This window comes from Podarcis erhardii (assembly GCF_964252035.2).
Source record: "Podarcis erhardii genome assembly, chromosome: 18".
Taxonomy (NCBI): Eukaryota; Metazoa; Chordata; class Lepidosauria; order Squamata; family Lacertidae; genus Podarcis; species Podarcis erhardii.
In genome coordinates, this window is record NC_138516.1 from 6,458,867 (window position 1) to 6,485,444 (window position 26,578).

Consider the following 26,578-nt stretch of genomic DNA (forward strand, 5'->3'; position numbering starts at 1 on the left):
AATTTCCTCCCATCTTCTTCCACCAACTCTTCTCCCTGGTCTCGGATTCTGCCAGTCATTTCCGCCATTTCCATTACTTGCATCTGCCATTCTTCCAAGGTGGGTAGGTCTTGTGTCTTCCAATGCTTTGCGAGGAGTATTCTTGCTGCTGCTGTAGCGTACATAAAGAAAGTTCTATCTTTCTTTGGCACCAATTGGCCGACTGGAAGTAACACGCTCTACTCCAACCCCCTGCAATGCAGGAATCTCAGCTCAAGAACACATGGGAAGTGGCCGTCCAAGCACTGCTGGAAAATCTCCAAGGATGGAGAGTCTACCGCCTTCTGAGGGATTTCCTCCCGCTGTCAAACAGCTCTTGCTGTCAGAAAGTTCTTCCTGGAGTCGGAATCTCCTTTCTGGTCACTTGAAGCCATGGCTTCAGGTCCTGATGGCCTCTGGAGCAGGAGAAGACAAGCTTCCTCCCTGGGACGCCCTTGAGATATTGACAGGGCTCTCATATCCATGTCCGGAGGGACAAGCCTGGTAGATGAAGGGCACACAGTGGATGTAGCCTACCTTGATTTCAGCAAGGCATTTGACAAGGTGCCCCATGATATTCTTGTAAAGAAGCTGGTAAAACGCGGACTTGACTATGCTACCACTCAGTGGATTTGTAACTGGCTGACTGACCGAACCCAAAGGGTGCTCATCAATGGTTCCTCTTCATCCTGGAGAGGAGTGACTAGTGGGGTGCCACAGGGTTCTGTCTTGGGCCCGGTCTTATTCAACATCTTTATCAACGACTTGGATGATGGACTCAAGGGCATCCTGATCAAATGTGCAGATGACACCAAACTGGGAGGGGTGGCTAACACCCCAGAGGACAGGATCACACTTCAAAACGACCTTGACAGATTAGAGAACTGGGCCAAAACAAACAAGATGAATTTTAACAGGGAGAAATGTAAAGTATTGCACTTGGGCAAAAAAAAATGAGAGGCACAAATACAAGATGGGTGACACCTGGCTTGAGAGCAGTACATGTGAAAAGGATCTAGGAGTCTTGGTTGACCACAAACTTGACATGAGCCAACAGTGTGACGCGGCAGCTAAACAAGCCAATGCAATTCTGGGCTGCAGCAATAGGAGTATAGCAGTCTATAGGAGTATAGACTAGATCAAGGGAAGTAATAGTGCCACTGTATTCTGCTCTGGTCAGACCTCACCTGGAGTAGTGTGTCCAGTTCTGGGCACCACAGTTCAAGAAGGACACTGACAAACTGGAACGGGTCCAGAGGAGGGCAACCAAAATGGTCAAAGGCCTGGAAACGATGCCTTATGAGGAACGGCTAAGGGAGCTGGGCATGTTTAGCCTGGAGAAGAGGAGGTTAAGGGGTGATATGATAGCCATGTTCAAATATCTAAAAGGATGTCACATAGAGGAGGGAGAAAGGCTGTTTTCTGCTGCTCCAGAGAAGCGGACACGGAGCAATGGTTCCAAACTACAAGAAAGAAGATTCCACCTAAACATTAGGAAGAACTTCCTGACAGTAAGAGCTGTTCGACAGTGGAATTTGCTGCCAAGGAGTGTGGTGGAGTCTCCTTCTTTGGAGGTCTTTAAGCAGAGGCTTGACAACCATATGTCAGGAGTGCTCTGATGGTGTTTCCTGCTTGGCAGGGGGTTGGACTCCATGGCCCTGGTGGTCTCTTCCAACTCTAGGATTCTATGATTCTAGGATACCCTGGATATTTTTCAAAGGAGCAACATTCCAAGCTTTGGAAATAAGAATGTGCTTAAAAGTTGGCTCTTTGTAAGCCAAAAGTCAGTGCCAGAAAATTGGTGCAGGGGCAGGAAGCTAAATTCAACATATCTGAGGACTAGTAAGCTTGGGGGGCTTGTTGTGAGCTGTTACTATTTATTATTATTATTATTATTATTATTATTATTATTATTATTATTATTTTATTATTATTATTATTATTATTTTTTATTATTATTATTATTATTATTATTATTATTTTATTTATTATTATTATTATTATTATTTTATTTATTCTTCTTCTTCTTCTTCTTCTTCTTCTTCTTCTTCTATGACTTCATGGCCTCATTTAAGGACTTGGTAAACTTTGACCATGGAGAAGGAAGGTCACTCGCCTAGAGCGGCCTTCCTAGCCCGGAAGCGGGAACCATAGACGTCTATAACCAATCCAAAGCGCAGGCTTTCCACTTCCGGCTGGGCTCGACGCCAATCGGGCACTCTACCGTTTGAGTCCAGAGAGGGCGGCACGTGACCGGAAAGCGCGTCCCTCTTCCTTCCGGCCACCGACTTCCGCTTCCTGTTTACGGCGGAGCGACGAGAGGAAACGAAAGTCGAGGGCGGGGGCGGGGTTCTGATATGTTTGGGGATTCGTGAGGGGAGGGGGGAGGGGGAGGGGAAGGAAAAGGGGGGGAGGGGCGCTTTCGACGCCGCCGCCGCCGCCATGAAGAAGTTTTTCCAGGATATCAAAGCGGAGCTGCAGTTCAAGGGAGCCGGGCCGGGCCAGAAGCTCAGCGAGTCGCCTAGGTAACCAGCCCCCTCCCCCTCCTCAGCATTTGGTGGGCGGGGTCCCCGTGGGGGAGGGGGAGAAGAGAAGGAGGGGCAGGGAGGGGGCTCCCCAAAGGCCATCTAGTCCAGCCCCCGCTGCAAGGCAGGGGTCTCAACTAGACCGAGGGCCATACAGTGTTGTTGTTGTTGAGTCCCTTCTCTGCCCAGAACTCCAGCTGCTTTTTGTGTTTTCATCGCTTTATTTTTTTTGCTGTTTGTTCATCAGGGCGGTTCACAGAAAAGATTACGATATATCAAGTCAAAATAGAAACAATAACCCAATAACACCCCCCTCCCCAAAAAGAACCACATTTTTAAAGGGTTGTTGTTGTTTAGACGCTTAGTCGTGTCCGCCTCTTTGTGACCCCCTGGACCAGAGCACGCCAGGCACTCCTGTCTTCCACTGCTTCCCGCAGTTTGGTCAAACTCATGCTGGTAGCTTTGAGAACACTGTCACACCATCTCCTCCTCTGGCGTCCCCTTCTCCTTGCGCCCTCCATCTTTCCCAACATCAGGGTCTTTTCCAGGGAGTCGTCTCTTCTCACGAGGTGGCCAAAGTCTTGGAGCCTCAGCTTCAGGATCTGTCCTTCCAGTGAGCACTCAGGGCTGATTTCCTTCCGAATGGAGAGGTTTGATCTTCTTGCAGTCCATGGGACTCTCAAGAGTCTCCTCCAGCACCAGAATTCAAAAGCATACATTCTTCGGCGATCAGCCTTCTTGATGGTCCAGCTTTCACTTCCATACATCACTACTGGGAAAACCATAGCTTTTACTATACGGACCTTTGTTGGCAAGGTGATGTCTCTGCTTTTTAAGATGCTGTCTGGGTTTGTCATTGCTTTTCTCCCAAGAAGCAGGTGTCTTTTAATTTCATGGCTGCTGTCACCATCTGCAGTGATCATGGAGCCCAAGAAAGTAAAATCTCTCTCTGCCTCCATTTCTTCCCCTTCTATTTGCCAGGAGGTGATGGGACCAGTGGCCATGATCTTCGTTTTTTGGATGTTGAGCTTCAGACCATATTTTGTGCTCTCCTCTTTTACCCTTAATAAAAGGTTTCCTCCTCACTTTCTGCCATCAAGTTGTGTCATCTGCATATCTGAGGTTGTTGATATTTCTTCCGGTCCCTTTACCTATTACTTTCTTTTATCTGGACACTAGACTTCTGTTGGTGCAGCCTAGAATAGCATTAGCCTTTTTTGCTGCTGCATCACACAGTTGACTCATGTTCACTTTGTGCTCCACCAAGACCCCTAGATCCTTTCCACATGTACCGCTAGCAAGCCAGGTTTCCCCCCATCCTATATTTGTGCATTTGATTCTTCCTGCCTAAGTGCAGATCCTTACATTTGTCCCTATCGAAGTTCGTTTTGTTAGCTTGTGCCCAGTTCTCCAATCCATTAAGGTCTTTATCAATCCCGATTCCTGCAGCATTCGCTACCCCTCCCAGTTTGGTGTCACCTGCAGATTTGACGAGTGTCCCCTCAACTCCTTCATCCAAGACATTCTGGGGGGCCTCTGGCTGCAAGTGGGTGCTCCCCAGCCCCTTTGTGATGGTGCTGTGACACTGTGGGGACAGTGCTGGCTGGACAGAGTCCATACTGCCTTGGCTTCTCTGCTGAGCTTGCGTTTGCCAGGATGAGCCGAACACCCCACCACAGAGTGGTGTATGTACCCCCTTCACTATATCAGTCTCTTTTTTCTCCTGGGAGTATTTCTCAGTTTTGCGTGGAATTCCCTGCGCTATATGAATAGGTGTGTAAGTCATCTTCCTAGCCGTTTATCGGTAATTGGGCAGGTAGGTAGCCAGCTTTACCCTGAGAGTTGTGAAAGACTGTAAGATGCAATCCCAGCTCAGCCTGGGATGTGCTCAGTAACTTTTAGGGAAGCTGGCGGAGGCTTTTAAACATCAAGAAACAGATCGGCTCCATCTTGAAAGGCATTGGAGTTTAAACAGGCTGGTCGTGTGTGTGTGTGTGTGTGTGTGTGTGTGTGTGTGTGTGTGTGTATCTATATCTATCTATCTATCTATAAATAAATAATAAATATTGATGATTTTTAGTTCTATAGTAACGGTAAAGTTACCCCTGACCATTAGGTCCAGTCACAGACGACTCTGGGGTTACTTGCTCATCTTGCTCTGTAGGCCAAGGGAGCCGGCGTTTGCCCACAGACAGCTTCCGGGTCATGTGGCCAACATGACTAAGCCGCTTCTGGAGAACCAGAGCAGTGCACAGAAACGCCGTTTACCTTCCTGCCGGAGCGGTACCTATTTATCTACTTGCACTTTGACGTGCTTTCGAACTGCTAGGTGGGCAGGAGCAGGGACAGAGCAACAGGAGCTCACCCCGTTGCGGGGATTTGAACTGCCAACCTGATCGGCAAGCCCTAGGCTCTGTGGTTTAGACCACAGCGCCACCCGGGTCCCTTTTAGTTTTATACATTTCAATAATTTTAAAGTCATTTTAACATTTCAAAACCTGACCTCCTTCCCCCTCTTTCTGAGGTTCCTTAAATTTATTTTAAATACTTTCAGCATATACAAATTAACTTAAATTGTTCATTTATTCATCTGCTTTAAGTATATACTTTTAAAATAAAACTGCAGGTTATTAAAATAACCCTGCCAGTGTTCTTATCTGTTTACAGTTTGCTTGGAAACATTCAGTGGTCTGTGGACCTTTTAGTTCTCTTCGTTGGCGCAAAATTCCCACCGTTTTATGAAATTCCCTCTACAGGGGTGAGGGATCTGTGGCCCATCAGATGTTGTTGGGACTACATTTCCCATCATCCCTGACTGGGGCTAGTGGGACTTGGAGCCCAACAACAGCTAGAAGACCTCAACTTCCTCAGCCCTGCCTTATGGCTTAAAAACCAAGCTAGCCTTCTCTTGCACTCGCACCTTCTCTCGCTTTTTAAAAACGTTTTTATTTATACTTTTCAAGTTGAACCATTTCATTAGTTTTACGACCAATTTAACACTTCAAAGTTTGACTTCCTTCCCCCTCTTTCTGCGGTTCCTTAAATTTATTTTTTAGTAACTTCTGCATTTTCAAATCCATTTAATTTGCTTGTTTAATTATCTACTTTAAATATATACTCTTACAAAACTGCAGGTTATTACAGTAACCCTGCCAATGTTTTTATCTGTTTGCAATTTATCTGTAATATTCAGTAAACCATTTCCATTCTTTTATTTAAAAAAGTTGTCTTGATTTCTTATTCTTCTGGTAAGTTTCACCCTTTCTGCATATTCCATAAGTTTTTGTATCCATTCTTCCTTTGCTGGGACTTCTTCTTCTTTCCACTTTTGGGCAGGTAAGGTAAAGGCAAAGGGACCCCTGACCATTAGGTCCAGTCGTGGCCGACTCTGGGGTTGTGGAGCTCATCTCGCTTTATTGGCTGAGGGAGCCAGTGTACAGCTTTCCGGGTCATGTGGCTGGCGAACCAGAGCAGTGCACGGAAATACCGTTTACCTTCCTGCCGGAGCAGTACCTATTTATCTACTTGCACTTTGACGTGCTTTCGAACTGCTAGGTTGGCAGGAGCAGGGACCGAGCAACGGGAGCTCACCCTGTTGCAGGGATTCGAACCGCTGACTTTCTGATCGGCAAGTCCTAGGCTCTGTGGTTTAGACCTCCACCACCCGCGTCCCTTTGGGCAGGTAGCATTCATTAAATACATTTCTATGGAATTTAGGTAGTTCTGTCCCTACAATTCCAGAAAGAATTTTGGGCACACTGGAATCTTCTCGAACAGGTTTTCTCATTTGCTCACACCTTCACCTGGAGGCAGATACTGCTCCTGTTGCTTCTCTGTGTTCATGGCGAAGAACAGAAGGAACAGGTCCAGGGCTGCGGGCTGGGGATTGGCAGTGTTGCCCAGTGCTGCCAGCCCTGCCTCCAGCTGCTGGGGGCCGCCACCTGGAAGGGGTTGGCCGCTCGTGATCCTCAGGGCGACAGTTCTGTTTGACAGGCTCCCTGGCACTTGTGTTCTTTCCTGGGCGTTCAAAGCACTTGCGCTTCTCTGCCCTCAAATAATAATTTATTATTTATACCCCGCCCATCTGGCTGGGTTTCCCCAGCCGCTCTGGGCGGCTTCCAACAGAATATTAAAATACAATAACCTATTAAACATTAAAAGCTTCCCTGAACAGCACTGCCTTCAGATGTCTTCTAAAAGTCAGATAGTTGTTTATTTCCTTGACATCTGATGGGAGGGCGTTCCACAGGGCAGGCGCCACCACCGAGAAGGCCCTCTGTCTGGTTCCCTGCAACTTGGCTTCTCGCAAGGAGGGAACCACCAGAAGGCCCTCGGAGCTGGACGATGGGAGTGAAAACACTCCTTCAGGTATACTGGGCTGAGGCCGCTTAGGGCTTTAAAGGTCAGCACCAACACTTTGAATTGTGCTCGGAAATGTCATGGGAGCCAACGTAGGTCTTTCAGGACCTGTGTTATATGGTCTCAGCGGCCGCTCCCAGTCCCCAGTCTAGCTGCCGCATTCTGGATTAGTTGCAGTTTCTGAGTCACCTTCAAAGGTAGCCCCACGTAGAGCGCATTGTGGTAGTCCAAGCAGGAGATAACCAGAGCATGCACCACTCTGGCGAGACAGTCTGTGGGCAGGGAGGGTCTCAGCCTGCATACCAGATGGAGCTGGTAGACAGCTGCCCTGGACACAGAATTGACCTGCGCCCCCTGGCAACAGTTCTGCTTGACAGGCTCCCTGGCACTTGTGTTCTTTGCTGGGCCTTCAAAGCACTTGCGCTTCTCTGCCCTCAAAGTGTCTCTGTTTCTCCCCAACAGAGAAAGAGCTCCCAAGGAGAAACCGAAAGCTGACCCTCCTGCCAAGTGTCGCCAAGGGCCGACCAATGAAGCTCAGATGGCGGCGGCAGCAGCCTTGGCCCGGCTGGAGCAGAAGCCCAAACCTCGTCCCCCCTCATCCCAAGACGCCATCCGGAATCAGGGTAAAAGGGCGAGGGGCAGGAGTTGCTGGCCTGCGAGTCTTAATGAAATCTCTCTCTCTTTTTGGTTAGTTGTTCATTTATATCAGGGCTCAGCAACCTTTTTTCAGCTGTGGGCCAGTCCACTGTCCCTCAGACCATGTGGTGGGCCGGACTATATTTCGGGGGGGGGGAATGAACGAATCCCGATGCCCCACAAATAACCCAGAGATGCATTTTAAATAAAAGGACGCATTCAACTCATGTAAAAACATGCTGGTTCCCGGACCGTCTGCGGGCCGGATTGAGAAGGCGATTGGGCTGCATCCAGCCCCCGGGCCCTAGGTTGCCTACCCCTGATTTATATGTTCTGAGGATCCAGGGAGGCACTCTTATTGCACAGAAGGAAGGGGAAAGTGCAGTGCCTGTGCTTTTTGGGCAGTGTATCCAGTTTCCTACATACCTTGTAAAAAAAGTCTGCAAAGTCCTGCTCACAGTAAGGTAAAGGTAAAGGGACCCCTGACCATTAGGTCCAGTCGTGGCCGACTCTGGGGTTACGGCGCTCATCTCGCTTTATTGGCCGAGGGAACCGGCATACAGCTTCCGGGTCATGTGGCCAACATGACCAAGCCGCTTCTGGCGAACCAGAGCAGCGCAGGGAAACGCCGTTGACCTTCCCGCCGGAGTGGTACCTATTTATCTATTTGCACTTGACGTGCTTTCGAACTGCTAGGTTGGCAGGAGCAGGGACCGAGCAAAGGGAGCTCACCCCGTCATTGCAGGGATTCGTACCGCTGACCTTCTGATCGGCAAGTCCTAGGTTCTGTGGTTTAACCCACAGCACCACCCGCGTCCGTGAGCAGTAGTCCCGTTGAAATGAACGGCAGCTCTTGCCACTATTGGACTTCCAGCAAAGCTGAATGGTGGAAGGCTCAGGATAGGCAAAAGGAAGTCCTTAGTTCATGGTTAATCTCTGGAACTCCCTGCCGCAGTGATGGGCACCAACTTGGATGGTGTCAGGGAACTGACATCAAAGGGAGAAATGGAGGCAGGGCACCAGAGCGATGCCGGGGAGGGAACCAGCAGAGGGGAAGGATTTCAGCGTGACACCAATAGAGAGGAGAGGGAGATGGAGGAATCGGTGTCAGGGCTCCAAGACCCTTCAAGTGAAACTAGCGGAGAGAGTGCTGGCACGCCCCTGCCTTCCCCTTACTTGCGCAGACGCGTTCCGCGCAGAGAACATAGGAGGAGACTTGGGGTCAAACAGCTTTTATGCTGGAAGAGGTTCAAGAAACGCCCACTGACGGATTCTGCAAGTGACTAACAGGTCACGGAGGGCGAGCTCTAACCCTAAACAAGGTTGAGCAAACCATCTAACTGAACCGAAGGCAATTTACGCACAAGTAACCCCCCTTACAACCATTACAGATGGCTTTGGAAGAGGATGGAAAAATTCATGGAGGAATCGGCTATCAGGGCAAAGCTATTCTTTGCCTCCGGGGCAGAGGCAGTAACGCTCTTGAAACCACAGGAGCGGAGAGGGTTTGTGTGTGCTTGGGTCCTGCTGGAGCAGCCTTTCTCAACCTGTGGGTCCCCAGATGTTGTTGGAACTACAACTCCCATCACCCCTAGCTAGCAAGGCCAGAGCTCAGGGGTGATGGGAGTTGTAGTCCAACAACATCTGGGGACCCACAGGTTGAGAACCGCTGGGCTGGAGGGTTCCCCACAGGCCTCTGGTTGGCCACTGTGAGAACGTGGGCTAGATGAGCCATTGTTTTCAAATGTATTAGAGAATTTGCAAGGGTACACATTTTGTTTTTGTTGTACTAAATTACCGGTATGTATATTATGCAGTAAGAATTACGGTGCTATCTAGTATACAGTGGTACCTCGGGTTAAGTACTTAATTCGTTCCGGAGGTCCGTTCTTAACCTGAAACTGTTCTTAACCTGAAGCACCACTTTAGCTAATGGGGCCTCCTGCTGCTGCCGTGCCGCTGGAGCACGATTTCTGTTCTCATCCTGAAGCAAAGTTCTTAACCTGAAGCACTATTTCTGGGTTAGCGTAGTCTGTAACCTGAAGGGTATGTAACCCAAGGTACCACTGTACTGGTCTTCGCGTTGCTTGTGTTGTTTGTTGTGTTAAGTTTGCAACACAGCGGTTTGTGTTGCAGGAATCTTCTTATGTTAATGGGCCCGAGTCGCATCAGTTATTTTCATTGCATCTACTTGCGTTGAAGGTAATTGTACACAATGAGAGAGAGAAGGTGATGTAAATTTGGATAGAACACTAATTTATAGCACACAACCCATGGGTATAGACCCCAAATACCTGGTTGCTTCTCTCCTCAAATTTCACTTTTGATGCATATCTTTGTTCTAATTGTTCTTCTAGTGAAAAAGGAGCTTATGGCTGAAGCAGCTGCAAGCGACAAAGGAGCCGCTGTGGATCAGAAGGTAGGAACAGCTGCGTTTGTCGCCTCGCCATTTATTAGTAGGTTTTTGACCTGCTCTTTTAGTATTTCTTCAAAGGGTTGGGCTTTCCTTCATTTATTTATTGTTTTAAATTTGTATGCCGCTTTTCTGTGTAAATCTGCTCCAAGCAGCTTACAAATGCAAAATCGAGGCATCACTGTCGCAGTAACAATCAGGTGTACAGGTAAATCACAGTGGTGCCCCGCAAGATGAACGCCTCGGAAGACGAAAAACTCGCTAGACGAAGGAGTTTTTCGTTTTCTTAGCCGCTTCGCAAGATACATCTCCCTATGGGCTTGCTTCGCAAAATGAAGCTTGCCCTGCAAGCTCTGGGGATAGCGGGGAAGCGCAGCGCGTCTTCCCCGCTGTCCCCGGACCTCTTTTGAAGCAAGGGGCGGCGGGGAGATCGCTTCTCCCCGTTGCCAGCCCCGCAATCTCCGGGGACAGAGGGGAAGGCGCACGCCTTCCCCTCTGTCCCTGGACCTGGTAAAAGCAAGGGGCGGCAGGGAGAAGATTGCTTCTCCCCGTTGCCTGCCCCGCAATCTCCGGGGACAGAGGGGAAGCCCGGACGGTCTCCATAGGAACGCATTGATTGATTTTCAATGCATTCCTATGGGAAACCGTGCTTCGCAAGACGAAAAACTTGCAAGAAGAAAAAACTTGTGGAATGTATTAATTTCGTCTTGCGAGGCACCACGGCATTTTAAAACCTAGCGAGCCAATCGATACCTCAGATGGATCTATATCGGGTCAGCAATCTGCAGCGTTGCTTAAACAACCCATAAGCCGCCCCCAAACCGAGCCGCCCACTCAGTGAGTCCCTGTACGCTGAGCTAAACTGGTGCAGCGTGGAGCGGGGACTCACTTCCGCAGCGCCGGAAATCGTGTCTGCGCAGACGCGACCCAGCCGACGGAGCGATCTCCGTGGGAGTGAACGGGCCCAGGCGAGGTAAACCTTGCCGACCCTGATCTATATCATGGATCGGCAAACTAAGGCCCGTGGGCCAGATCAGGCCCAACGGCCTTCTGGATCCGGCCCGCAGATGGTCCGGGAATCGCCGCGTGGATCGCCAGTGCGCACGTTCTTTCCCTCTCCCTCACACGGCAGCGGCACTGCCTCCTCCCTCCCTCCTCCTGGCTTCTCCATGCCCTGCCTAGAGGAGGAAGGTGGCTGGGTTTGTTGCAGCAGCAGCAGCAGCAGCAGCAGTAGCACTTGAGCAGCCGCCATTTTAAGCAGCCCCTTTCCAGAGTCCTTTCACATGCCGCTCATCTTCCCGCCGCCGGAAGCTCCTGTTGCTTGCAAGCAGCCACCGGGGATCGTGGTGCTATTTCATCATTCCCACCCCCAATATAGTCCAGCCCCCCACAAGGTCTGAGGGACAGTGGACCGGCCCCCTGCTGAAAAGGTTTGCTGACCCCTGATTTATATGATAATTGCAGTTGCTAAAATAGTGGCAAAACAAACTACAATGGGCGTAGGCCTTTTCTTTTTCTTCCTCCAATGGAGCGCCTGTCTTATTTATTTATTTTTTTGAAAAGTTTTTATTATTAAAACAATTCAGCATTAATACACACATATTGTGAATATACAAGCATAGAGACATACATTTCATACAATCCTTAAAAATGTTCAAACATACCTGCACTCAATCTCACAGATAATTCCTTTTCCCACCAGCTCACCCCACCTTTGCGTTAGACTTCCAATCTACTCATTTGCAATTTCTTTCAACTTCTATTACTTTTTTTCTCACACCTTTAACCTAATTTCATGCTTCTTTTTCTGTTACACATTGTTACCAATCTTATTTAGTATTTCAGTATTTAAAACGGAACTTGTTTACTCTAATAGGAGTTCTGATTTTTCAATATGGTTTTGCAAGGATCCTTTAAACACCTTCCAATCCCTGTCTATCTTCTCTTTTGAGATCCTTCCAATTTCTCCCATTGTTTTGGATATATTGTAATACTCCAATAATTTGGCAAGCCACTCTGTTTTTGTCGGTATAATACCACTTTTCCAATTTTTCGCAATCAATAGCCTTGCGGCTACTGTTGCATATAAATATAATGTCTTGTCTTCTTCCTTTAGACTTCCTGGTACTATTCCCAATAGAAAACCTTCTGATGTGTTCCTAAATGAATATCTGAACATTTTTTTCATTTCATTATATATTGTTTCCCAAAATTGTTTGATGTTCAAACAATTCCACCTTATATGCATCATAGTACCTTTTTCAGTGTTGCATCGCCTGTCTTAAAATCCTGTCTCTCTTCAGAATTCTTTACCTGCTCTTCAAGAAGAAGATCCCTCCATGCTTTCTGTCTCAGGAGTCTACTTCACTTGCCCTTTAACTGGGGCCACCGTCCGGAAGGATAAAAGAGAGGCGCAGATCAAAAAGGCCATCCTTGAGGTAAGGTTATTTTGGGGAGTGTGTCCTCTGATGCCTCGACAGAGAGTGCATTCCCACCCCGTCGGCTTTATTGATCTGTTAACAGAAAAAAATAAATGCAAACATAACAAGTTTTGCCTGGGAAGACAAAAGTAGCAAAATGCAGCACAGCTGCAAAGGGATAATAAAATATCACATCATTCAGAATATGTGCATATACCGTATTTTTCGCTCTATAAGATGCACCAGACCACAAGACGCACCTAGTTTTTGGAGGAGGAAAACAAGAAAAAAAATATTCTGAATCTCAGAAGCCAGAACAGCAAGAGGGATCGCTGCGCAGTGAAAGCAGCAATCCCTCTTGCTGTTCTGGCTTCTGGGATGGTTGCGCAGCCTGCATTCGCTCCATAAGACGCACACACATTTCCCCTTACTTTTTAGGAGGGAAAAAGTGAGCCTTATAGAGCAAAAAATACGGTATTTGCTTACTTTGAGTATTTCAGCCAGCTTTATTCACTCATGAGATCCTGTAAAAGCACCATGATAGGTAGCTCCATAACATGGCTGCTTGGAATCCTGCTTCTGAGATTTCACCAGGCACTGCTCATGTATTTCCAAGCCTGTCTCCGCAACCTTAGGGACGGGAAACTTAACTTCCTCAAATTAAAGCTGAGGTTCACAGAACACTGAATTACATGGCCAGTACCAAATAATTTGGGACGCAGGCGGCGCGCGCGGGTGGGTTAAACCACAGAGCCTAGGACTTCCCGATCAGAAGGTCGGTGGTTCGAATCCCCACGATGGGGTGAGCTCCCGTTGCTCGGTGCCTGCTCCTGCCAACCTAGCAGTTCAAAAGCAGCTCAAAGTACAAGTAGATAAATAGGTACCACTCCGGCAGGAAGGTAGACAGCGTTTCCGTGCGCTGCTCTGTTTCGCCAGAAGCGGCTTAGTCATACTGGCCACATGACCCGGAAGCTGTACGCCGGCTCCCTCGGCCAGTAAAGCGAGATGAGCGCCACAACCCCAGAATTGGTCACGACTGGACCTAATGGTCAGGGGTCCCTTTACCTTTACTAAATAATAAAGTATCAGTGCATGCAAAGGTTTCCTTTAAAAGTAACACATATAGATAAAAATAAAAGGAGTTGTAATGTAAAAGATTTTCCAAGTCCGTCTTGATACCGCAAGACTTAACGTCTGTATATGCATCTCTTGGCAGACAACGCTTTGGATTCGGCAGTTGTTTTTAAAATTATCAAAGTTTTGTAGAAATAAATAAAAGTGTTCTTCCCCTGGTGAGCTCCATCGTTATGGAGGACAAAAGGTTCGATATATAGCCGTACCTCGGAAGTCGAACGGAATCTGTTCCAGAAGTCCGTTCGACTTCCAAAACGTTTGGAAACCAAGGCGTGGCTTCCGATTGGAAGCTCCTGCAGCCAATCGGAAGCTCCGTCGGACATTCGGGTTCCAAAGAACGTTTGCAAACCGGAACACTCACGTCCGGGTTTGCAGCATTCAGGAGCCAAAACGTTCGAGAACTTAAGCTATTCGAAAACCAAGGTACAACTGTAGTCTTAAATGAACCAGACATACCGGTAGTATTTGCATATATAGTGGTACCTTGGGTTACATATGCTTCAGGTTACGTACACTTCAGGTTACAGACTCCGCTAACCCAGAAATATTACCTCGGGTTAAGAACTTTGCTTCAGGATGAGAACAGAAATCGTGCTCTGGCGGCGCGGCAGCAGCAGGAGGCCCCGTTAGCTAAAGTGGTGCTTCAGATTAAGAATAGTTTCAGGTTAAGAACGGACCTCCAGAACGAATTAAGTACTTAACCCGAGGTACCACTGTATATATTGAATGACCATGTGCCTCTGTACGAGTAATAAAATCACGCTACATAGCTCTGCCTTTTGGATCCTTCTAGTTTGTAAGGTGCCTTTTCAAGAAGGGAGTCTGCCAAGCCCTGGAATACCTGCAACTCAAGTTATTAAGATTAGAGGCCTTCGAGGATTTGGCAGAACAGCCCAGGGCATTTCTGTTTCTTCATCTCCCCAGCATGCTTCCCAAGACCCCGTGGCTGCTGCCATCATGGAAATCCACACTTGCAACAGGGACCGGGAAAAGGTCAAACTCGGAGTGGAGACCATCGCAAAGTAAGTGGAGCCTGGTGTCTGTTGGTGTCGTCCCCCCCCCCCCCCGTTCCTTTTTTTGTAATAATTTTGTCCGGTCTTCCAATAGGAACCTGACATAGTGAGCCTCTGATTTTCCCAGGAAAGGTACCAGCAAGGGCAGTATCAGTTCAGCCCTGGCTTGCTCATATTTTGCACAGTGCAACAAAATATGTTTTATGGAATCGATGTCTTGAGCACACGAGCCAAGTCTGTCCTGGTAGGGAACTCCTCTCAACCTGCCATCCAGCACTGCAGAAGGAAAGACGTTTCGTCTGGCTTTGGTGAAAAGCCTTCGATAGTTTGGTACTGTCAGGTTTTTACAAGAACCAGTGATCCCTATATTCTGAACATAATGCTTGTTTAACCTGGAGGTAGGCTGTATGAATTATGTATTGGGTCTCTGGACCGTAATAAAGATTGTTGTTGTTGTAATAATTTTTTATTAAGTTTTACCATTTAATATTCAACACAATTATCATACATAAAAAATAGAATAAAACATGACTCCCCACCCCGCGCCTTTCCTCCACTTCCCCTTCTGGTTCTTGAACAATTTGCTTCTGCTTAAATTTTATTTTTATTTTTCATCTTTTAGCTGAATGCTCTTACATTCTTCTCATTTTTGTACCAAATTTTCTTCCGGTTACTTCTTACGTTTAATTAATATCCATATTGCCCTTTCATCACCTTTCCTTTGGTTTTCTTAATCGTTAAGTGTTTTGCTCAAACCCTGCTAGTGAGTCCATTTCTTTACAATATTTCTGTAAATACAACATGAACGCTCCCCAGTCTTTTTTTAAAGTCTCTGTTGTCTTTGTCTCTGAGTCTTCCCGTGAGTTTCACCATTTCTGCATATTCCATATGTTTACCTTGCCATTCTTCTTCCGTTGGTGTCTTGTCTTCTTTCCTTTTGGGGGCTAGTAAAATCCTAGAGCCCTCCAGATGTTTGGGACAACAACTCCCATCCCTAGCTAACAGGACAAGTGGTCAGGGATGATGGGAATTGTAGTCCCAAACCTCTGGAGGGCCAGAGTTTGCCTATGCCTGTCCTGGCCGCTGTTGTAGCATCCATGAATAGCTTCTTCTGCTCTTCTGGCAATTCCTGCCCTATAATACCTAAAAAGAAAGCTGCTTCTTTTAACCTTTAATTTGATTTCAGCCTGATCTTTTATTTCCCTTCTCTTCCCTCCCCCTCCCCTTTTATGAAGATTACCCGCTCTGAGACCCCAAAGCTAATTCTCTCCTGGTCTCCTCGCTGGCCCAAATAGGACCAATTCAGCCGGCTAGCCCTGGAGATTAGCTAATGCTTATCTCCCCTAAATTGATTTCTGAATTTTGAATTTTATTGTTATTCATGTTTTTATACTGTATTTATGCTGCTTTTACAATTAAGCGTTTTAAATTTGTTGTTAGCCGCCCTGAGCCCGGTTTTTGAACCGGGAAGGGCGGGGTATAAATAAAAATGTATTATTCTTATTATTGGGGGGGAAACCCTTCTGACAAGCCTCCTACAAGCCTCCGTGAGGCTCTTCGTATAGCGGTTTTTTCGTCTTGCGAAGCAAGCCCATTGACAGCTTAGCGTATTAGCGGTTTAGCGGCTTTTAGCGATCAGCTGTTAAGTGGCTTATCAGTGGATCAGCTGATAAGCGGCTTAGCGGCTTAGGAAAAGGGGGGGGGAAAGGGAAAAACCCCGCAGGAACTCGCAAGACATTTTCGTCTTGCGAAGCAAGCCCATAGGGAAATTCGTTTTGCGAAGCGCCTCCAAAATGGAAAACCCTTTCGTCTAGCGGGTTTTCCGTGTTTGCGAGGCGTTCGTCTTGCGGGGCACCACTGTATTTAAAAAACCTATGAAAATGGTATAAAAAGTCCCTATTGAACTTGGTGGTACTTTCTTTTGAGAGGAAGCTTGAGCAAACTGGTGCCCAGAATGACAACTTGTCTTCCTTCCCAAGATACCTTGACAACATTCACCTCCACCCAGAGGAAGAGAAGTACCGGAAAATCAAACTGCAGAACAAAGTGTTCCAGGTGGGTGTGTTTCAGAGGAGGGAGCTGCTGGAGTGCAACTCCTCTCGTCCCAGACAACTGTCCCTGCCAGCAGCTGGGCCTTGTGGGAGTTGAGGGCCCAGTAATGGGACGCGGGTGGCGCTGTGGGTTAAACCACAGAGTCTAAGACTTGCCGATCAGAAGGTCGGCGGTTCAAATCCCCGCGACGGGGTGAGCTCCCATTGCTCGGTCCCAGATCCTGCCCACCTAGCAGTTCGAAAGCACAAAGTGCAAGTAGATAAATAGGTACCGCTCCGGCGGGAAGGTAAACGGCGTTTCCGTGCGCTGCTCTGGTTCGCCAGAAGCGGCTTAGTCCTGCTGGCCACATGACCCGGAAGCTGTACGCCGGCTCCCTCGGCCAATAAAGTGAGATGAGTGCTGCAACCCTAGAGTCGGCCACGACTGGACCTAATGGTCAGGGGTCCCTTTACCTTTACCTAATGTCCACGTTCCCAAACCCTGCTCTCGCTAGAGCTTGGCAGAAACCATCTCACAGAAAAATGAGGACTAGAAAAGTGAAGGATAAGCTGCATTTGGCATGTCAGCTCAGGGGGCTAAGATCGCTTGAAGCTAAGATTCTTGTGACATAAGATGTGGGGCAGGTGGGCGTGGTTTGGGGCCAGGCTCATGCTGGGTCAGATTTGGCCCACAGCTCACAGGGTCTCCACCCCTCGCTTAAATCCCGTATATTGTTGAACAGACTTTGGCAGTGTGCAAAGGCAAGCGACATAAAACTGAAACAACCAGCCTCAGGGATTCTCTAGCTGACTGGCTTTTAGAATTTGTGTGGGATGGCAGGAAAAGCTTGCAGGAAAAGAAAGAAACAGCACAGATTCGTTTGTCTTCCTCCTAGGAAAGGATCCACTGTCTGGAGGGGACACACAAGTTTTTCCAGGCCGTTGGGTTTGAAAAGGCCACCCTCAGTGTCCCAGGACAAGGTAAGGCTCAGCGGAGCAGCTGAAAGGCTGAGCTGCAGACGGAAAGGCTCACAAACTCACAAGGTGGCCCTGGGTGAGCCGCACAGAATCTCGGCAAGCCGCAGATGAGGACAAGGATAAGACCTACCGAACTTACAGGATTGTTGCCAGGATTACAAGGCGAGAAGCACTTTGAACACTGTACAGAATGCTTCTGGTTTCAATTACCGTATTTTTCGCTCTATAAGATGCACCAGATCACAAGACGCACCTAGTTTTTGGAGGAGGGAAACAAGAAAAAAAAATATTCTGAATCTCAGAAGCCAGAACAGCAAGAGGGATCGCTGCGCAGTGAAAGCAGCAATCCCTCTTGCTGTTCTGGCTTCTGGGATAGCTGCGCAGCCTGCATTCGCTCCATAAGACGCACACACATTTCCCCTTACTTTTTAGGAGGGAAAAAGTGAGTCTTATAGAGCAAAAAATACTGTAGGTCAGATGGGGGATTCCTGGGGTGAGGGTTTCTCCAGGCCCTTTTAAGTTCCCTTGAGATTGGAAGCTTTTCTGTCCATCTTCAACCCACATTTCAAGAGCTGCTGCGGTGGAGATACACAGCGGGCGCTCGGGTTGTGAACCTAATCCATGCAGGAGGCACATTCGCAACCCACAACGCCGTGTCTGCACACACGCGGGTCGTGATTCAGTGCTTCTGCGCATGTGCAAAGTGTGATTTAGTGCTCATGCGCGAGCGCTGAAACCCAGAAGTAACCCGTTCTGGTACTTACAGGTTTGGCGCGGTGCGCAACCCGAAAACGCACAGCCTATAGTGTCTGTAATCTGAGGTATGACGGTATTTATTTTAAGTCTATCTCCATTCCGTCCTACTTTTTTTTTTTTAATGATATTTTATTAAATTTTTAACAAAAAAAGAAGTTACAAGACAATAAACAATAAAAAGCACAAAAAAATACAAGAACCCAAAATTTAACATAAAAAGAAAAAGAGAAAAAATAAAAAATAAAAATCCCTCTTTTTTAGTTTCTTACCATTCATTTACTTATTTTCCTGACTTCCTCACACCTCCCTTTTTTGTATTCCATTTCAAAATTTGGTTCAGCAAATTCATACCCTCTTAATTTACCCTTAATTATTTATCCTCACGTATTATAGCTTCAAATTTTCGTCTACTATCAATCCATTCTTACAAATTCTTATTTTACCTTATTATTAAAACTGCTTCATTTCATTTCATTATCATTAACATTCAAAAATTTTCCAATTCAATTTACCGTTAGTTTCTTTAGCCTTATCTTACCTTCCGTCCTACTTTTCGTGAATTGCTATCTGAGAAAAGTTGCATTGCAAGAAGTTCCTGCAGATATGATTACTATTATTTTTAAATTTATATGCCACTCTTCTAACTGGGTTGCCCCAGCCGCTCTGGGCGGCTCCCAACAAAATATTAAGAATGCAACGAAACATCAAACATTTAGAACTTTGCTATACAGTGCTGCCTTCAGACCTCTTCTAAAAGCTATATAGGTGTTTATCTCCTTGACATCTGTTGGGAGGGTGTTCCCTGTAGCTTCGCTTCTTGCAGGGAGGGAACTGGCAGAAGACCCTCGGAGCTGGACACCAGTGTCTGGGCTGGGGTGACGATGGGGGTGGAGACACTCCTTCAGGTATACTGGGCTGAGGCTGTTTAGGGCTTTAAAGATCAGCACCAACACTTTGAATTGTGCTCGGAAACATACTGGGAACCAGTCAAGATCCTTCAGAACTGGTGTTACATGGTTCTGCCGGTGGCTCCCGGTCCCCAGTCTAGCTGCCACATTCTGGATTAGTTGTAGTTTCTGAGTCGCCTTCAAAGGTAGCCCCACAGAGAGCAGTGGTCTAAGCAGGAGATAACCAGAGCATGCACCACTCTGGCGAGACAGTGCGCAAGCAGGCAGGGTTTCAGGTGGAGCTGGTGGACAGCTGCCCTGTGATGGGTCTGGAAGCCTTTCGCAAGGAATACCTCTGCTCACTCAGAGATGTATTTACAGTGGTGCCCCGCAAGACGAACGCCTCACAAGACGGAAAACCCGCTAGACGAAAAGGTTTTCCGTTTTGGAGGCGCTTCGCAAAACGAATTTCCCTATGGGCTTGCTTCGCAAGACGAAAATGTCTTGCGAGTTCCTGCGGGGTTTTTCCCCTCCCCCCCTTTTCCTAAGCCCTAAGCCGCTTATCAGCTGATCCGCTAAAAGCCGCTAAACCGCTAATAGCACTAATCCGCTAAGCTGTCAATGGGCTTGCTTCGCAAGACGAAAAAACCGCTATACGAAGAGCCTCACGGAACGGATTAATTTCGTCTTGCGAGGCACCACTGTACAGTCTTTATATACATATTTACAAGGTATAGAACATAGCTTCAAGCGTCCGAGTCCTCGGTAGCAGGTCCAGGAAGTGGGAGCTTTCGGCTCCTCCTCCAGCAGAGGAGCTTGGGAAGCCCCAAGTGCCTCCTCTGTTCCCTGCGTTTTAACCCCCTCCTGTCCTGTACTGAAGGAATGGGCATTGAATCTCCCTCTGTCCCTGAACTGGTTGGGTGGTGTTGCGGCTCTCCAGCATCCGGGAGCATCCTTGCCGCTTGAGTACCATTTGCTTGTCCTCCTCTCCCTCTCCTGTCTTCTCTAAAGGCTCCTGTTTTCCCCCTCCCTAAGCTCTGGGGCATTCCCTGGCAGCCCCGTGACATGCTGGCCACATGACCCGGAAGCTGTACGCCGGCTCCCTCGGCCAGTAAAGGAAGATGAGCGCCGCAACCCCAGAGTCGGCCACAACTGGACCTAATGCTCAGGGGTCCCTTTACCTTAACTCATTCAGGACCAGGGAGTCCTCCACAACTGCCCACCCCCTGTCCCCTTTGCAAGTGCCAAGTGCTAAGAGGATCCCTCTGTTTCCCTCCCCTCTCCATCCTTTTAGAAGAGGCCACAGAGGACTTCTATGTCCTGAAGGAGGGGAAGCTGGGCGACCTGAAGGAGCACAAGGAGAAGCTTCTGAGCGGGGAACCGCTCCGGGCCCAGCTGGACCGCCAGCTTCGCGTCTTCAAGCCGTCCCCCCAGGCCTCTCGCTTCGAGCTGCCAAGCGACTTCTTCAGCATCACCGCCGAGGAGCTCAAGCGCGAACAGAGGCTTCGGTGAGTGATCCCGCCTCAACTGAAAGGCTCACAGGCCACACACATTGTTGTTTTTATTATTATTAATTTTATTAGATTTTCCACAAATATAACAAAAACTACAAAGCATAATAACACACAAAAACAAAAACAAAGCAATACACAAATAATAACAACAAACTTAATTCTTTTAAAATCCCACCTTTTTAAACCTCTTAATTGACTTCCTCTAGTCCCCCCCTTCTGAGCTTCCTTATACAGTGGTGCCCCGCAAGACGAACGCCTCGCAAGACGGAAAACCCGCTAGACGATAGGGTTTTCCGTTTTAGAGGCGCTTCGCTAAATGAATTTCTCTATGGGGTTGCTTCGCAAGACGAAAAAATCTTGCGAGTTCCCGCGGTTTCCCCCCCGCTTCCCCCCCCTTTCCTAAGCCGCTAAGCCGCTTATCAGCTGTTCCGCTGATAAGCCGCTTAACAGCTGATCGCTAAAAGCCGCTAGACCGCTAATAGCGCTAATCCGCTAAGCTGTCAATGGGCTTGCTTCGCAAGACGAAAAAACCGCTAGACGAAGAGAATCGCGGAACGGATTCTTTTCGTCTTGCGAGGCACCACTGTAATTGAATGGAACAGCTTTCCAATATCATTATTAAACTAAAGATCAGTCCAACACAGGCCACACGTTTTTGCTGCTGCCTCCCCAAGCTCGGTCTGGGGGTTGCTTTGAAAATCATTTTTATTTAAATAAGTGTTTAAGTACATTTCGCAGAACATCAGGACTTGAACCAAGAAAGCTGTTGCTTCGCAGGGTCGTTAGTCATTAAAAGCAGCACTCCACAATGAGAAGCCTATTTTAAAATGGCTCCCTTAACTTTAAGCCACTTTAAGCTCCCTTAACTTCAAGTAGAAGGGAACGGGGACATCCCTTAACTTCAAGTGCCTGGGAACGGGGACATCGCCTAATACCAGGGGTGAGCAAACTTACCGCACCTCGGGCTGGTGTCTCCAGCGCCGATTGCGCGGCGGGCTGGAGGGCGGGGGAGCGCATGCCCATATGCGTGCGCACACACAATTTCCAGCGCACTTCCGGGTCGGAGGAGCACTGGAAGTACTGTATTTTTCGCTCTATAACACGCACATCGTTTTTAGAGGAGGAAAACAAGGGGAAAAATGAAACAGTGGATGTATCATTTTTGTGCTTCATGCTGTGGCCACAGACATGTGATCTGATGGTGAAATGCAAAAATCCTGAGAATCCCTGTGGATCCATGCTTTGTAACCACGTTTTTGCACCATTGCAGCCCCAGGCAACAGTGGGTGCGTGATTTTTGGGGGGCAGGCTGTAGCCATGGACATGCTATGTGACCTGATGGTGAATTTGGGGTGACCTAATGCAAAGATCCTGAGGATCCATGTAGATCCATGCTTTTTAACCACGTTTTTGCACCATTGCAGCCCCAGGCAACAGTGGGTGCGTGATTTTTGGGGGGCAGGCTGTAGCCATGGACATGCTATGTGACCTGATGGTGAATTTGGCGTGACCTAATGCAAAGATCCTGAGGATCCATGTAGATCCATGCTTTTTAACCACGTTTTTGCACCATTGCAGCCCCAGGCAACAGTGGGTGCGTGATTTTTGGGGGGCAGGCTGTAGCCATGGACATGCTATGTGACCTGATGGTGAATTTGGGGTGACCTAATGCAAAGATCCTGAGGATCCATGTAGATCCATGCTTTTTAACCACGTTTTTGCACCATTGCAGCCCCAGGCAACAGTGGGTGCGTGATTTTTGGGGGGCAGGCTGTAGCCATGGACATGCTATGTGATCTGATGGTGAATTTGGGGTGACCCAATGCAAAGATCCTGAGGATCCATGTGGATCCATGCTTTTTAACCACATTTTAAGTGGGGAGGGAAGGAAAAACACAGAACGGAGAAGGAGCACTAGAGGGGTGTGCAGAGAAGCAGCTGGCTAAGAATGCAGGAGAGGGGTATAACGGGAGGGAGGAAAGGAAGGCAAAAGTTTTCCCTCACCTACCCACCCAAGCCAGCCAGCCAGCTTGCGTGCGCGCGCGCTCTCTCTCTCTCTCTCTCTCTCTCTCCCCCTCTCCCTCCTGCATGTTTTCAGCTCTGCTTTCCCTCTGCTTGCCTGGAGGGGAGGGGCTTTCCCTGCTCTTTGTTCCGTTTGAGCAAACACAGCAAGGAAACAGAGGAAAGCAGCTGCTTCCTCTTTTCAAGTTTCCCTTCTCCGAGACGCGTGATATGATTTTTCTTGCATCCCCTCGCGCCATTTGGCTCCAGGGACCACACATTCGCTCAATAACACGCACAGACATTTCCCCTTCCTTTTTAGGAGAAAGAATCTGCGTGTTATAGAAGGAAAAATACGCTAGCTTGTGCGCAAGTGCATGGGCCTCCTTTGACCCAAATGTGCACCAGAAATAACGCTTGCGCATGCGCACAAGCTATTTCCGGTTCTCCTCCAACCCGAAAGTGGGCACCAAAAAAACGGTAAAGGCAGCCAATGCAGGGCTGCTTTGAATGAGGTGCTCATTGTATTTTAGATCTGGAAACCGCTGCGGATGTGTCGGCGACACCAGTTGTTGGGTCCAATGCGTTCCAATGTGGTCCCTCTTTCTTTTGCCTCTGAAGGGCAGAAGCGGTTGAGAAGGCATCGATGCTGAGAACGAAAGCCATGCGGGAAAAGGAGGAGCAGAGGGAGATTAGAAAGTACAACTATGCCTTGCTGCGCATCCGCTTCCCGGACGGGTACATCTTACAAGGTACGTGCGAAAGCTCTGGGTGCGAGCCAGAGCCCGCCAACCACCCAATGCTCGGTCGTCACAGGTTGCTTCATCCTAAGTCTTTGGGCCGGAAGAAGGGATGCCTTAAAGAAATAATATAGCACGATGACCTCGCGAGCAGCGCTAGAAACTGAGATATGAAAGCCAGGAGCTAAATGGCTCCTTAAACCTAAGTTACGGGCGCAACAACGGAATGTAAAGTGGTACCTCGGGTTACATACGATTCAGGTTACAGAAATAGTACCTTGGGTTAAGAACTTTGCTTCAGGATGAGAATAGAAATCGCGTGACGGCAGCAGCGGGAGGCCCCATTAGCTAAAGTGGTGCTTCAGGTTAAGAACAGTTTCAGGTTAAGAACGGACCTCCGGAACGAATTAAGCACGTAACCAGAGTACAAGAATAACAAGAATACAAAGCTGAAAAGGAACAAACTGCAGCTAAAATCTTACGGTCGTTTTTCACATGGTCTAGTTCAGGGATCAGCAAACTTTTTCAGCAGGGAGCCAGTCCACTGTCCCTCAGACCTTGTGAGGGGGCTGGACTATATTTTTGGGGGAAAATAATGAACGAATTCCTATTCCCTGCAAATAACCCAGAGATGCATCTTAAATAAAAGGGCACCTTCTACTCATGTAAAAACACCAGGCAGGCCCCACAGATAACCCAGAGATGCATTTTAAATAAAAGCACACATTCTACTCATGTTAAAACACGCTGATTCCTGGACCACCCATGGTCTAGTTTTTCCTCTGCCCACCCCCACTAAGAGCATGGGTAGATTTGCAATAGAGAAACCATGGTTCCTGGGATCCTTTTGAGTGAAGTCACAGGCTTCAAATGCGTGTTGAATGTGCTTCAGATGCATGGCATGGGTTTGCCCTGAAGCTTTCCGAATCTGCACAAAACACTGGAGAGTAAATTTCCTTTCTTTCTGGCGCAGGGACGTTCTACGCCCGGGAGCCCGTCTCAGCCCTTTACCAGTTTGTGCGAGAGACGCTGCAGAACAACTGGCTCCCCTTTGAGCTTCTGGCCCCCGGAGGCCACAAACTGACCGACGAGAGCATGGCGCTCAATGAATGTGGCCTGGTAAGTGTGGCCACTTTGATTAAGTCTCCTTGCCAATGACGGGGGCGGGGGGGGGTGTGTCAGGTGCGGTCCTGTCCACGTCGAAACCTGGAGCAAGCACCATTGAATTGTTGAATGGTCTATTTAAATTTGAAGGTTCATTATTGTTCCACAAGATGTGTATGTCTTTAAGGGCCAGAGCAAATAACATGACCTAGTTTTACAGCTGTGAAGCAGTATAGCAGGTGCTGTTAAGTTGTGTTAATTAAGCTGTGTCAGCAATTGGGTATAGTATATAAAGATTAGCACCTAGCTCTCTCAGTACCCGGGGGTTGGGTTATGCTTATTGATATGTTTAGTGTAAAAGGAGTTTTTGTTTTTGTTAGTAAAACCTTGCTAAAGTTACCATATTTTTCGCTCTATAAGACGCACCAGACCACAAGACGCACCTAGTTTTTGGAGGAGGAAAACAAGAAAAAAAATATTTTGAATCTCAGAAGCCAGAACAGCAAGAGGGATCGCTGCGCAGTGAAAGCAGCAATCCCTCTTGCTGTTCTGGCTTCTGGGATAGCTGCGCAGCCTGCATTCGCTCCATAAGAAGCACACACATTTCCCCTTACTTTTTAGGAGGGAAAAAGGGAGTCTTACAGAGCAAAAAATACAGTATTTTGCGTTCCTTGTAATGTGTGGTCTCCCCAGCAAGCTTTCTGTTTTATTGCAAGCACAATACAGTGGTACCTCAGGTTACATACGCTTCAGGTTACGCACTCTGCTAACCCAGAAATAGTGCTTCAGGTTAAGAACTTTGCTTCAGGATAAGAACAGAAATTGGGCTGCGGCGGCAGCAGGAGACCCCTTTAGCTAAAGTGGTGCTTCAGGTTAAGAACAGACCTCTGGAACGAATTAAGTACTTAACCCAAGGTACCACTGTACTTTTATCTACTCTGCGTTTCACACAATTTGTAAAGCCACACTGAACTTTGTTTCAATTTTTCCAAAATTTCCATTCCCCCCCCCCCCGGGAAAAAAAATAGGGGGGAGGGAATGACATTTCCCACCCGCTCATGGCTTCAAAATTTCCGGAAATTTTACACCTCTAGTCCTAATAACGCCAAGTGCCTTTGTTTCTTCTTCCAAGGTGCCTTCTGCCCTTCTGACGTTCGCCTGGGATGCCGACGTCATGGCGGATATCAAGGCTTCCGGCGGGGAGCGCATGGGGAGCGTGTTGAAGCCGGACCTCCTGCTGGCTGTGCAGACCCTGTCCTGAAAATAAAGCAAACCGGGATTAGATCCAGCCCCGTCCCTCGTGGTCCCCTTCTCCCGTGTTTCTTACGGACGCTGCTTCGGACACTCCAGTAACTCCCTGTCTTGTGAACACTAAATGGGGGCGGAAATAGGGGGCGGGGAGGCTTCTGTTTTCCCCTAGTTAGGGCCCTGGAATCAGAGTAGCCGTGGCCGGAGCAGTTGCCTCGCCGGGCAGTAGCGCATGGAGGACTTGGAACTGGTTCAAAACGAGTTGGATCAAGAGAGATATTTTTACACTGCTGCTTCTTTTTCTTCTTTTATTTATAACCTTCCCCTGGAGGGGTCCTAACCTCTTTCTAGCCTCAAAACGAAGCTTCTCACTGGGAAAAAACAAAGATGAAAACACTACCCTGCCCTGGCGACACGAATCGGCTTGTTCCGAGGGGCCAGGAGCGCTTCCTTTTTGCTTCCGTTCCACAAACCTTGTTCCTCCCCGATCCCGGGCTAGGAAGAAGCTTTGTTTTTTGTTTCGTTTTTGGTCTGTAACTGAGTCAGCCTACAGGCAGGAGAAGCTGTTGGCTTTATTAAAGGAAGATGTGCTGCCACAGGTACTTGGGGTGTTTTGTCTTCCAGAACAGCAGGCGATGAGAGTGGCGAATGGCGTGAGGGGAGAGAGGTTATGGCTTGGGGGTGGAGCATCTGATCCACATGCAAGTGGGGGGGGGGGACTCCCTGGTCCTGAACAGGGTAACTGTGCCCCTGAAGGACCAGGTGCGCAGCCTGGGAGTCGTTTGGATTCACAGCTGTCCAT

At 48.1% G+C, this 26,578-nt stretch overlaps 1 protein-coding gene and 1 long non-coding RNA gene across 5 annotated transcripts in view; one reads left to right on the top strand and one right to left on the bottom strand.

The window, feature by feature from the left end:
* Positions 1-2,422: 2,422 nt before the first annotated feature.
* Positions 2,423-26,374, top strand: UBXN6 (UBX domain protein 6). Of its 4 annotated transcripts, none has more exons than XM_081846311.1 (11): positions 2,423-2,543; positions 7,365-7,525; positions 9,896-9,957; positions 12,255-12,389; positions 14,430-14,527; positions 16,498-16,573; positions 17,445-17,529; positions 20,464-20,677; positions 23,306-23,436; positions 24,398-24,543; positions 25,661-26,374. In XM_081846311.1, the coding sequence occupies exons 1-11, from the start codon at positions 2,461-2,463 to the stop codon at positions 25,787-25,789; spliced, it is 1,320 nt and encodes a 439-aa protein (XP_081702437.1). In that variant the 5' UTR covers positions 2,423-2,460; the 3' UTR covers positions 25,790-26,374. The 4 variants fall into 4 exon arrangements, with proteins under 4 accessions (XP_081702437.1, XP_081702438.1, XP_081702436.1 ...); XM_081846312.1 differs by lacking the exon at positions 2,423-2,543 and adding an exon at positions 4,135-4,228; XM_081846310.1 differs by lacking the exon at positions 2,423-2,543 and adding an exon at positions 4,166-4,316.
* The window catches only part of LOC309333110, a 51,788-nt gene continuing 50,963 nt past the window's right edge, over positions 25,754-26,578 (bottom strand). The window contains exon 2 of the long non-coding RNA XR_014152390.1: positions 25,754-26,495. This is a non-coding gene — a long non-coding RNA (uncharacterized lncRNA). The remainder of the gene's footprint in view (positions 26,496-26,578) is intronic.

Coding starts and splice junctions, on each gene's coding strand:
- UBXN6 (XM_081846310.1), top strand. CDS start 4,231: ATGTACCCCCTTCACTATATCAGTCTCTTTTTTCTCCTGGGAGTATTT. Junction 7,526..9,895: donor AGACGCCATCCGGAATCAGG/GTAAAAGGGCGA, acceptor TTGTTCTTCTAG/TGAAAAAGGAGCTTATGGCT. Junction 20,678..23,305: donor AAGCGCGAACAGAGGCTTCG/GTGAGTGATCCC, acceptor TTGCCTCTGAAG/GGCAGAAGCGGTTGAGAAGG.